Source organism: Schistocerca americana, chromosome 4 (assembly GCF_021461395.2).
Source record: "Schistocerca americana isolate TAMUIC-IGC-003095 chromosome 4, iqSchAmer2.1, whole genome shotgun sequence".
Taxonomy (NCBI): domain Eukaryota; kingdom Metazoa; phylum Arthropoda; class Insecta; order Orthoptera; family Acrididae; genus Schistocerca; species Schistocerca americana.
This window is the reverse complement of record NC_060122.1, coordinates 222,972,785-222,985,344: the sequence shown is the minus strand read 5'-3', so window position 1 is coordinate 222,985,344 and position 12,560 is coordinate 222,972,785. Positions and strand designations below refer to the sequence as shown.

The window sequence follows — 12,560 nt, the reverse complement described above, 5'->3', positions numbered from 1 at the left end:
CACAGTGGTGGAAGAGAGAATGTTTTCGAAGATGCAGAATTGGAGACATTGCTGAGTGAAGACTCAAGAATAATTGGCATGATTAATGGGAGCAACACAGTAAGCCATTTCAAAATGTCTCACGGCAATGAGCGTGATTCAGAAAGAAGGAACTTGGGTCCCGTGTGAGCTGAAGCCAAGAGACGTTGTGTGTTTGTGAACAATTGCCTCAGAGGCAAAAACAGAAGGGATTTCTGCATCGCATTGTGACTGGGGATGAAAAACAGGTTCATTATGATAAGCCTAAACACAAAAAGTCATGGGGATATCCTGGTCATGCTTCCACATTGACGGCCAAATCGAATATTCATGACTCCAAGATCATGTTCTGCATTTGGTGGGACCAGCTCGGCATTGTGTACTATGAGGTGTTAAAACCAAGTGAAACAATCACAGGTGCTTGTCATTGAACACAATTAATGCATTTGAGCAGAGCATTAAAAGACAAACTGCCGCAATACAACAAGAGGCACGATAAAGTGATTTTGCAGCACGACAATGCTTGACCCCATGTTGCAAAAAAAGGTCAGAATGTACTTGGAAATGTTAAAATGGGATTGCTCCCTCTGACTGTCACCTCTTTAGATCAATGGCGCATGGCCTGGCTGACCAACACTTCTGATCTCATGAAGAAGCCACACATTGGATCGATTCGTGGATCACTTCAAAAGATGAAAAATTTTTTCGACACAGGATTCGTACATTGCCTGAAAGATGGGAGAAAGTAGTGGCCAGCGATGGAAAATACTTTGAATGATACATGTGTAACCAATTTGTTTCATTGAAGCCTCAAATATTGGAGAAGAAATGGCGGAAGCAAAGTTGTACACCTTGTATAAGACTTTAATATAGCCCCATTCTATTCCTTGCTCTGCCAGAGCCTCAAACACAGTTAGGTGACTGATCAAATCAAATATCTTTTCAAAATCTGTAAAGGCAAGATGGTACTCATTTGCTCTACTAACTGTTTCACACAGAGTGAGGATGAGGTCAATTGTATTCAATACTGTGCAGAACCCAGCTTGCTCAATGGGTTGTGCCAAGTCAAGTGTAGTGCTCAATCTGGTAGTCAGAATTCTACTAAAAACTTCATACAGCAGTGACAGAAGGCTTATACAGTGATAGATCTTTATATCTTTAGTACTACTTTATTTATGTATTAGGATTATTTTGGCTTTATTCCAATCTCTTGCTAATGTTTCACTAAAAGCTTTATAGCTTCCTCATCTGTAATTACAGTAATATAGTTGTGAGAAAAGACTATACATCATTTAGTAAGGACTTTTTCACAATTCATGTGTGTGAAAACAGAATTACAATATCTTTTTCCTTTTTGTTACAGTTGGTGATTTAATTCTGCAACGTAAGTGTGACATTAAACTCTTGATGCGAAGTTTTTATTTGGCAATGATGAAGGGTCTAAATGGAGTGACATTTAGTGAAGTAGTTACTCAGCACCTCAAAGGCTTGAATTAAACTTATAATTAGTATTTTTAGTATTTTACAATGATGATGACATTAAATGTCAAAATGAATTATCAGTTAAATACCCATTTACTGTCAATGCATAACCTTCAATCGTCTAATCAGAAAAAGAATGCAAAACGTTTATTAATCTAACATCTGACTCATCATTGGAAGCAAAACATAAATTTCTGCTGTTAGTGAATTCTGGTGCAGTTAAAAAGGTGAATATCCTCAACTGTTGCATCTCATTAAAATTTAAATTTAAAATTCCTGTTTTGATTGTTATTTTAAATTTAAGTACCCCTAAGAAATTTTTGGGTTAATTCTGAAATATCTTTTGAAGCAAACAAATATTATTTGAAGTGATTGTAAATTTTTTTGCAAATAATCAATTTCAAATACGTTGCATTACAACACACTACAGAAACAAAGCAGGGGTTCCATGATATAAAGGACATGAAAGGGATTACACTTATTGAAATGACTACAAAATGTCATTCCTTATGATCTAAAATGACAAGTTAAGTACATCAGTGATTTCCAAAACGCATAAACCCAGTGACATACCGTTTCGAACAGCAGCTGTAGTGCACAATTAGTGACACAACAACATCACTTCTCAAATATCCATGGACTGCAGAACGCACCTGCAGGTGTCCAAGGCTGCCAAAATTGTGGGTAAAAGTGATACTCAAAGCTAAATACTGCAGTGCATAATTTTTATGGGTTTTGCAACTTTCAAATGGCGTGTAGCCTGTGAATTCCATGAACTTGGCATTGAGAATATTAAAAGTTGTGACAACAGGAGAAGTTAGGTAAATAAAGTAAATATATCCTATTTACGGAGCAACTTATTAGAATATCTGGCCATGAAACTAAAATTATGAAGTGCAATCACAGTTACTCAAAATATTGGTTAAACAAAATGACAAACAACAATATACTGGTACAAATAACCCAAAGAAATTATAAATTTCATTTCACTAAATGCACACACAATCTCCCTAACACAGATAATTTATAAAAAGCAATAACTGAATTTTTTTTGAAAAGCATATTTTTCACTTCATAAGGCATTAAAAGGACTTGTCCTGATTTTTAATTAATTATCTGAACAGAAAAACATGAAATGTTACATAGGGCAAGACAGCTGTATCACAGAATGACTAGTCTCTATAATACTATAATAATGGCAATGACTAGTAAATGCAGAAAACAGTAAGCTTTCACCAAGAACAAATAAACCACGTTCATATTAAAGCAAAACGCATAAAATCTACAGACCAAGACAAAATGAAACAAAGAAAGACCTAATAACTGACACTGATTTTGCAATAACACTTCTTTACTATACACAATATTCAATAAAATACTGTAAACATATATTCAATCAATCTAAAATACTCAACAAAAGTACTTACTGCAACATAAAAAAAAGAAGATTGAAACTAGGCCAAGTATAGTAAAAGCAGAAAAATATATTACTAAAAAGATAGAAGTATGCCACTATAAAAATGAATCATTCCAACAAACCTCTCAATCCATTCAGTTCACCAACCCAACAATGTTCGTCCTTCTGACTTATAATAATGATGATGTCATTCTTCCGAAATCCAAGCTCATCGTCGTCATGGCGTTCAAAGTCTGCACAGTATGAATTAAAGTAAAGCTTAGCTAGCATTCTTAAAGCAACAGGCATGAGAATACCAGTAAACAGAAAGCAAATAAATTTTTACATAACTGAAAAGTATTCTACATATTAGTAAACATTCACCCATTCATGGCCAGATATTACATCTGATAAGTAATTGCCATTTGTTTAAACCTCGGAACTTGGACAATACCATGGGGCACTACTCACCTCATGAATTAAGTCTGTCAGAGAACATGAAAGTCACGCAAAATTAAAACAAACTGCAACTCACCTGAAAGCCATGAGACAACTGGGAACTACTTTAGAACTAGAGGCAGATCTTATTTCTGCACTTCAAGAGCATGTTGGGCAAAATCAGCACACAATAAGGCGCCACAATGATGTTTGGGTAGCAATGACTGTTGACTCTAAGATCATCAAAGGGATTAAAACAAGGGAACTGTTCATATTACTGAAGGTGTAGGAGGAAAAGCGATTTATAGATGAAAATAACTGCACAGCGGCCAAGAATGTAGACAGACAGACAGACAGACAGACAGAGAGAGAGAGAGAGAGAGAGAGACTCCAAATGGACATTTTTGATGGAAAGAATAATCAAAGACAAAGAAAATTTATAAAGGAAGAAAAATAAAAGAAGAGATACTCAAATATAATATGATATCATTTTCATGTGTGCGTTGCAGCAACAAAGTTTTTTTAACATCCCCTTTAATGTAAAAAACCATAAAAAGTTTATAAAGACCCAGACAGATAGTGAAAATTAATTCTTTCTTTTTAAATTATATTTTCCAGCTTAAGGTCACACAAATGGTATTGTACCCAGTTTTGGCTTCTTAGCAAATCATCATCAGATGATTACAATATATTACACAGTAATCAGTCAGGAACACCCAGACTGTTACATTATGCTCTGACAAGTTACTATGTCACATATTCAAACAAGCTTATGATGACTGCTATGAAATCAAAACCAGCAGATACCATGAGACTAAAAACATAATTTTAAAAAAGAAAAAGAAATTCAGTTACAAGGCAGACAATGGCTGTAAGCTTTGACTATAAAAATGACCTCTCCCATCAAGTCACATTGTGGTAAGATGCTGACAGAGTATCCATCACTGAAACAGGTCCCGAATTGAAGATTAACACATGTACCTCAGAAGAAGATGAAGAAGAAGGAGGAGGAGGAGGAGGAGGAGGATCTCTCGCTCTCCTAGATCCTGACACACTTCTTTCATCACCTGGTAAGTCAATATCTTCCCTAGTTCAAGTCTCAGCCCGGCACACAGTTTTAACTTGCCACAAAATTTCACATCAGCACACACTCTGCTGCAAAGTGAAAATTTCATTCTGGAAACATCCCCCAGGCTGTGGCTAGGCCATGTCTCCACAATATCCTTTCTTCCAGTAGTGCTAGCCCTGCAAGTTTCGCAGAAGAACTTCTGTGAAGTTTGGAAGGTAGGAGATGAGGTACTAGCGGACGTAAAATTGTGGGAACGGGTCGTGAGACTGACTTGGGTAGCTCAGTTGGTCACGCACTTGCCCGAGGTGCCGAGTTCAAGTCTCGGCCCGACACACAGTTTTAATCTGCAAGGAAGTTTCATATCAGCGTACACTTCACTGCAGAGTTAAAATTTTTTTCAAGCCAATATCTTATTTTCAACCTTTTCCAATTCCTTCTTCTGTCCACAGAAATCCAACTTAATTTTTTTTATTGCAAAGTAGTTGAATCTTCACCAACTTTCCATGTAGTTTCTTGAAAGATCAAGTGCAATCTAAATTCATCAGCTGTAACATTTTTTTACCATTAGGATATTCTTTAGAAATTTACTTTATTCTTCCTTTGATTCTGATAGCACTTTTTTGGCAATTGTTTCTGTAGTTTATAAACATTCTGGGTTAATTATGGGACCCAAATAGGATTTGGTTTTGATAAGACAGTGCTTAGGATTTATAAGTGTTCTGACACAGTTTGAATACTGTCTCTATGTTTTTAGCTCTTCTTTTGATTGTTGCCTTCTCACTTGTGTGTTAGGTGGAAACCTCATCTATGAAACTAAACTTTTGTGTTTTTCTGATGTCACCATACACTGTATTGGTTGTCCACGTCGGATCTTTTGCTTCTACATTCACATACTCTGTTGTTGTTGTTGTTGTTGTTGTTGTTGTTGTTGATGTTGTTGTTTTTTTCCCTCCCCCAAAAGAAATTTGCAACCCTCCCTTCTCAGTTGTTAATTTTGCACCTTCTATTTGTTTGGTCACAATGTCCAGATTATGCTTAACATATATTAAATCATCTTGGAAAGAATAGCATAATTTAAGTCAGCCTTATTCCTTTCCACTTGGGATAGTGTTGACTCATTTGTTTCTGCCATTCTTGGATTACTTTCTCCATGATATAATTAAACAGAATTGGCAAAATGCTGTTGCCTTGTCCTTACTCCTGTTTTGATCTCTAATTGTTCACATAGCTCTCTTAATATTTTAGCTTGTAACTGTGTGTCAGATGATGACTGTTGCACAAGTGCTTATCTTTTGTCATCTATTCTCAAACTCTGTCAGTACTTTCAAATGTGCCGCAGTCTATGGAGTCATACGTCTTCTCAAAATCAGTTAATGTTGTGATGCACTTCTTACCTTCTGCTAGCGATTTGGTTTTGATCAAGGTCACAGCATGAACATTTGTTCTGCACATGATCATCCATTTCTGAACCCCGCTTAGCGCTCTCCTAGTTGCTTATATGTGACTCCCTGTTTCATAGTGTAATGCTGTGTAAGAAGTAACAAGTCTCTGTAGTTGCTGGCATTTGTATTGTCTCTTTTCTTGTGTAACAGATAAATGATCGCATCCCTCCCAGCATATTGGATATATAGTGTCATAATTATGATTACTTTAACCTTCAACCAAATACCTCATATTTTCCAAATTCTTATCTTCATTTTTGCATCTCACCAAATTTTGTTCTGGTGACAAGTCTCTGGAACTTGACTGTTACAGTTAGTCCACTAATATTTCCAACTTTTTTCCCTGCATCTTGTTTATCTCATCAAATAACTTCTTATACTGTCCAAAGGAAGGGAGAAGGAAGATTAGGGTTTAATGTCACATTGACATTCAGGTCATTTGAGAGGGACAAGCTATGAATGTTTCAAGGATGGAGAAGGAATTCAATCACGTCCTTTCAAAGGAACCATTCTGGCATTTGGCTGGAGTGATTTAGGGAAATCACTGAAACATTAATCAGGATGGCCAGAAACAGAATCAATCGCTCATTTCTCCCTAATACAAGTTCAGTGCGCTGTCTACTGCTCTGCTTTGTTTGGTCATACTGTCCAGCAACAACGCATCTTTCCTCTACTTTTTCTGGAATCTAATTTCTCCCAAATTAAAGAACTGCTTCAAAAGTTCAAAAAAATTATGACTTCATAGTTCATAATCTTTTCATTAAACTTTTCCTTTTACAGTTCTATCAGGCTGCTCCAATTTGCTTTTTTCAGTAATTAATTAATAGGCAAAATATTCTACTATTGTACAGAGAAATTTTTGCAACCATCAGTCACTAGTTATGTTTTGAAAATGATTTCAGTATTTTTTACACAATGTGCACATATAAACTCACATTACATAAAAACTTAGAAGCCTTGATGTTTGCTCCCAATGCTGACATATTATTCCTTCTTCTGTCACTGGTATGGATACAGAAAAGTTACCATAATGCAATGTAAAAACAGTTTGTACATCTGGTACATGTGTAATTACAGCATGCTGGACAAGAGCTGGAAGTTATAGTCAATTTTTACATATTCCAAAACTGCACAGTATCTCTTAGTAGATCACATTTAATTTTGCACAGAACATAACTTAATCATAGCTAACACTTGGTTCAAGAATCATAAAAGAAGGTTGTATACATGGAAGAAGCCTGGAGATACTGACAGGCTTCAGATAGATTATATAATGGTAAGACAGAGATTTAGGAACCAGGTTTTTAATTGTAAGACATTTCCAGGGACAAATGTGGACTCTGACCACAGTCAATTGGTTATGAACTGTAGATTAAAACTGAAGAAAGTGCAAAAAGGGGGGAATTTAAGGAGATGGGATCTGGATAAATTGACAGAACCAGACGTTGTAGAGAGTTTCAGGGAGAACATGAGGGAACGATTGACAGGAATGGGGGAAAGAAATACAGTAGAAGAAGAATGGGTAGCTTTCATAGATGAAATAGTGAAGGCAGCAGAGGATCAAGTAGGTAAAAAGACGAAGGCTAGTAGAAATCCTTGGGTAACAGAAGATATATTGAATTTAATTGAAGAAAGGAGAAAATATAAAAATGCAGTAAATGAAGCGGGGAAAAAGGACTACAAACGTCTCAAAAATGAGATCGACAGGAAGTGCAAAATGGCTAAGCAGGGATGGCTAGAGGACAAATGTAAGGATGTAGAAGCATATCTCACTAGGGGTAAGACAGATACTTCCTGCAGGAAAATTAAAGAGACATTTGGAGAAAAGAGAACTACTTGTATGAATGTCAAGAGCTCAGATGGAAACCCAGTTCTAAGCAAAGAGATGAAAGGAGAAAGGTGGAAGGAGTATCTAGAGGGTCTGTACAAGGGTGATGTACTTGAGGACAATATTATGGAAATGGAAGAGGATGTAGATGAAGATGAAATGGGAGATATGATGCTGCGTGAAGAGTTTGACAGAGCACTGAAAGACCTAAGTCGCAACAAGGCCCCGGGAGTAGACAACATTCCATTAGAACTACTGACAGCCTTGGGAGAGCCAGCCCTGATGAAATTCTACCATCTGGTGAGCAAGATGTATGAGACAGGCAAAACACCCTCAGACTTAAAGAAGAATGTAATAATTCCAATCCCAAAGAAAGCAGGTGTTGACAGATGTGAAAATTACCGAACTATCAGAAGCCGACCTTGGAGAAGATCAGTTTGGATTCCGTAGAAATGTTGAAACACGCGAGGCAATACTGACACTATGACTTATCTTAGAAAATAGATTAAGGAAAGGCCAACCTACGTTTGTAGCATTTGTAGACTTAGAAAAAGCTTCTGACAATGTTGACTGGAATACTCTCTTTCAAATTCTGAAGGTGGCAGGGGTAAAATATAGGGAGCGAAAGGCTATTTACAATTTGTACAGAGACCAGATGGCAGTTGTAAGAGTCGAAGGGCATGACAGGGAAGCAGTGGTTGAGAAGGGAGTGAGACAGGGTTGTAGCCTATCCCCAATGTTATTCAATATGTATATTGAGCAAGCAGTAAAGAAAACAAAAGAAAAATTCAGAGTAGGAATTAAAATACATGCAGGAGAAATAAAAACTTTGAGGTTCGCCGATGTCATTATAATTTTGTCAGAGACAGCAAAGCACCTGGAAGAGCAGCTGAACGGAATGGATAGTGTCTTGAAAGGAAGATATAAGATGAACATCAACAAAAGCAAAACGAGGATAATGAAATGCAGTCGAATTAAATCGGATGATGCTGAGGGAATTAGATTAGGAAATGAGACGCTTAAAGTAGTAAATGGGTTTTGCTATTTGGGGAGCAAAATAACTGATAATAGTGGAAGTAGAGAGGATATAAAATGTAGACTGGCAATGGCAAGGAAAGTGTTTCTGAAGAAGAGAAATTTGTTAACATCGAGTATAGATTTAAGTGTCAGGAAGTTGCTTCTGAAAGTATTTGTATCGAGTGTAGCCATGTATGGAAGTGAAAGAGAGACGATAAATAGTTTAGACAAGAAGAGAATAGAAACTTTCGAAATGTGGTGCTATAGAAGAATGCTGAAGATTAGAAGGGTAGATCACATAACTAATGAGGAGGTATTGATTCGAACTGGGGAGAAGAGATATTTGTGGCACAACTTGACTAGAAGAAGGGATCGGTTGGTAGGACATATTCTGAGGCATCAAAGGATCACCAATTTAGTATTGGAGGGCAGTGTGGGGGGTAAAAATCTTAGAGGGGGACCAAGAGATGAATACACTAAACAGATTCAGAAGGTTGTAGGTTGCAGTAGGTACTGGGAGATGAAGAAGCTTGTACAAGATAGAGTAGCATGGAGAGCTGCATCAAACCAGTCTCAGGACTGAAGACCACAACAACAACATAGCTACTGTTGTGTACATAGTTCTGCGTAGTCAGCGCATACACAACTTTCCCACTAGAGCGCGCCCTGCTAAGCACAACAGCGCAGGCGCAGCACTCGTCCACCTCTGGACTACGAGATGGCGCTGTCTTAGAGACGGATCAAATTCTGCTTCCGCCGTTCCGCGTATTAATATGTAACGCAGCCAATGAGATTGCTGCTAACGTAGAACCTTTTCTCCTCGCGGATCACACTCGCGCAGTGATACCTGAACGCTCGAGGTATTATAACGAGTGTACAGACCTCCGATTAATCAGTCTGCATTAGTCTGTAGTCAAATTTCAGTCTGCGCCTAATAAGATTATCATATTCCTGTACATAGCCACGAAGATAAATGAATAGACACTTTGTCAAGTATCAGAGATATGTGAGAATAAGATTAACGTACCAAGACCAAAGGAACTTCAGATTGTCAATTGTAAACAGCATTCAGAATCAAGTTAAGTAATTTCTATGATTTTTAGTGAAAATTAATCAAGTTCTGTTTAAAGTTGGTCACTGTCAATCTGCTACTCTAAGCGTGCAAGTGGCATTTCTATCGTCTGACCTAACGGCAGAAGATAAACACGCCACGATAAGACCACGAGACATATTGCTGACACTCGCCTACTTCTTTAGAGCGACAAGTCAAATAATCTGATGGTGTGTGTACTGAAGGTCTTACAGTACGCACCACCGCTACAAAACCCTATTTTTCAATATGATCTCTGTTCAGTTCCATGGTTTTACAACACCATAATGTGTAGAATTCTACTGGTCTGCATCTCAGCCATGTTCTGGGTGCTTTAATAACTTCCCCTTTCATTGCTGTAGTACTTTATGGAGTCCATCTTTCAGTGAGCCAAAGAGGTGGGAGTCAGAAGGTACAAGATCTCAATCTATGTCTACATTGGCGCATGACTACTCTGCAAATCATAAATAAGTTCCTGGCAGAGGTTCATCGAACCACCTTCAAGCTATTTCTCTATCATTCCACTTCTGAAAGCAAGCAGGAAAAATTAACACTTAAATCTTCCCATGGAAGCTCTTATTTTACTAAAATGATAATTTCTCCCTATGTTGATGGGCAGGAAAAAATATTTTTGCATTTGGAGAAGAAAGCTGGTGTTTTTCTCGTGAAAACATTCTGCGTCACCCACTCGTTTATCACATTCGTGATGCTCTCTCCCCTATTTCGTAATAATACAAATGTAGCTGTCCCCCTCAGAACTTTTTTGTTGGGGTCCATCAATCCTGTTTGATGTGGATCCCAGACAGCATGACCAGACTCCAAAAGAGGAGAGACAGAAAAGCACAGTGGGATTTCCTTCTTGTTCTTCTGATGACAGATGCTTCGCCCACAGACTTAACCATGGTTTTAGGGAAAAATAGTTTGCGTTACTTACAGAATGCCCCTTATATATATATGATTTTTTCCAAAGGAAATGCCATGTGGCTAGGGCCTCCCGTCAGGTAGACCGTTCGCCTGGTGCAAGTCTTTCGAGTTGACGGCACTTCAGCGACTTGCGTGTCGATGGGGATGAAATGATGATGATGATGATAAGGACAACACAACACCTAGTCCCTGAGTGGAGAAAATCTCCGACCCAGCCAGGAATCGAACCTGGGCCGGTAGGTATGACATTCCGTAGTGCTGACCACTCAGCTACCAAGGGCGGACATTTTTCCAATAGCTTTCCGGTATTCCTTGATGGACTTGTGTGCAAATTTGGCATCTGGCAAATGAATGACAAAGACTAGTAAAATAACAATATCACTTGATTACATATATTTTAACAGTCTGTTTACCCCTCTTTTTTTTAAGTCTCATGTTTGATTAAAATGCCACACAGAATACCAGCCTAACAGGGAGAGTCTCAACAAACATCAGTCATCCTTTCAGTTATACACAGACGAATTATAACGTCATTATGACAATTTTTTTTTTTTTCATTCTTCCATATGATGTCAGTGTTTCAGTCTGCCATGTATTTTTGAACCTGTGGTATAGAGTACAACTTAACAGTATCAGTTACTGTTATTCAGAAGTTATGCTAATTTATTTACATATAATAGAACACATTATCAGAAATAGTCTTATGTCTTGGACAGCCACAGCTGAGGTAATCCATTTTTAATAAGTAAACTGCTTCCAGCTATATGAACTTTGTTTACCTCTTTCAACATAAAGAGTTCAAGAGAGGCATTTATTCAATAATCACTTATAAATTTATTGATACTCCTGGATGAATAGTTGTGAACTAACTTAATGTAAACTCTGAATAAAAACACTACATATCATCCAAGGCACTGATTACAGTAAATTTGAATATAGTTCCTTTATCGTTCTACAGCACAGTACTAAACAACTCCGATATTCTTGTATCACTACTAAAGTAAAAAGATATAAAGACAAACCTAATAGTGCTTTAGCTCGCCGTTTCCGATTTCTTGAAACACTGACATAATTATCTTGGTCTTTTGCGTGGCTCTCCATGGTATAATCAGGTACAAGAGAAATTTTATTTAGTTTGGGATCCATTGACATGAAATGTCTTGCAACTTGTAGTATGGCCTCACGAAGATCGACAAGTATCTCTGTAATACAATTAGCAAATGTTTCATATTACTTAAAGTATGAGACACAAATAAATAGAAACACATTCACATGACTGGTGAGATATTTTTTATAATGAATGCATGTCTTGTTTTATATTTGTTCACATACAACAGTGCAAAAAGTTGAAAACAAATTAAAATATTTATGTATTTTACACAGAAGTACAAGGTGCAGCAGAAATACTTGCCATTTTTCACAAAATTATTTAAAAATTTGGAAGTTTGATAAAAATCAAGTAGGGAAAAAGAACATGCAAATTCTATTAATTTTTGAATGAACATATGATTACTTTTCTCAACCGCTTATGACTTGACTCTAATGTCTTGGTAGCCATGATGTAAGTATTCACCTGTTCTGTTTCCATGGTGGTATCAGTGAGCCTTCTAGCTCATCAAATTTAACACTGTGTTCTTTTTGCAGATGGGTCTAAAATTATGCAACAATTACAGGGCGCAATTCAGGAAGAAGGTGCTGTCCTTTTCTACCAATGACTAGCAAAGTCATCATAAACTTCCTAATACAATTACAAGTGTGAAACTATACGTATTACGATTTCAGAGCTTTTCTTAATATGAATGATTAATCACATTTTTTCAAGTTTCTAGCCACGCTGACAGTTGCATTTTGTGCCC

At 37.1% G+C, this 12,560-nt stretch overlaps 1 protein-coding gene and 1 long non-coding RNA gene across 2 annotated transcripts in view; one reads left to right on the top strand and one right to left on the bottom strand.

The window, feature by feature from the left end:
- The window catches only part of LOC124612672, a 61,470-nt gene extending 59,841 nt beyond the window's left edge, over positions 1 to 1,629 (top strand). The window contains exon 3 of the long non-coding RNA XR_006979560.1: positions 1,382 to 1,629. This is a non-coding gene — a long non-coding RNA (uncharacterized LOC124612672). The remainder of the gene's footprint in view (positions 1 to 1,381) is intronic.
- The window catches only part of LOC124612671 (small G protein signaling modulator 3 homolog), a 177,050-nt gene that overhangs the window by 27,806 nt on the left and 136,684 nt on the right, over positions 1 to 12,560 (bottom strand). The window contains exons 11-12 of the mRNA XM_047140996.1: positions 11,727 to 11,906; positions 3,040 to 3,150 (exon numbers count right to left, since the gene is read on the bottom strand). Of these exons, the coding sequence (XP_046996952.1) occupies positions 3,040 to 3,150; positions 11,727 to 11,906 (291 nt within the window). The remainder of the gene's footprint in view (positions 1 to 3,039; positions 3,151 to 11,726; positions 11,907 to 12,560) is intronic.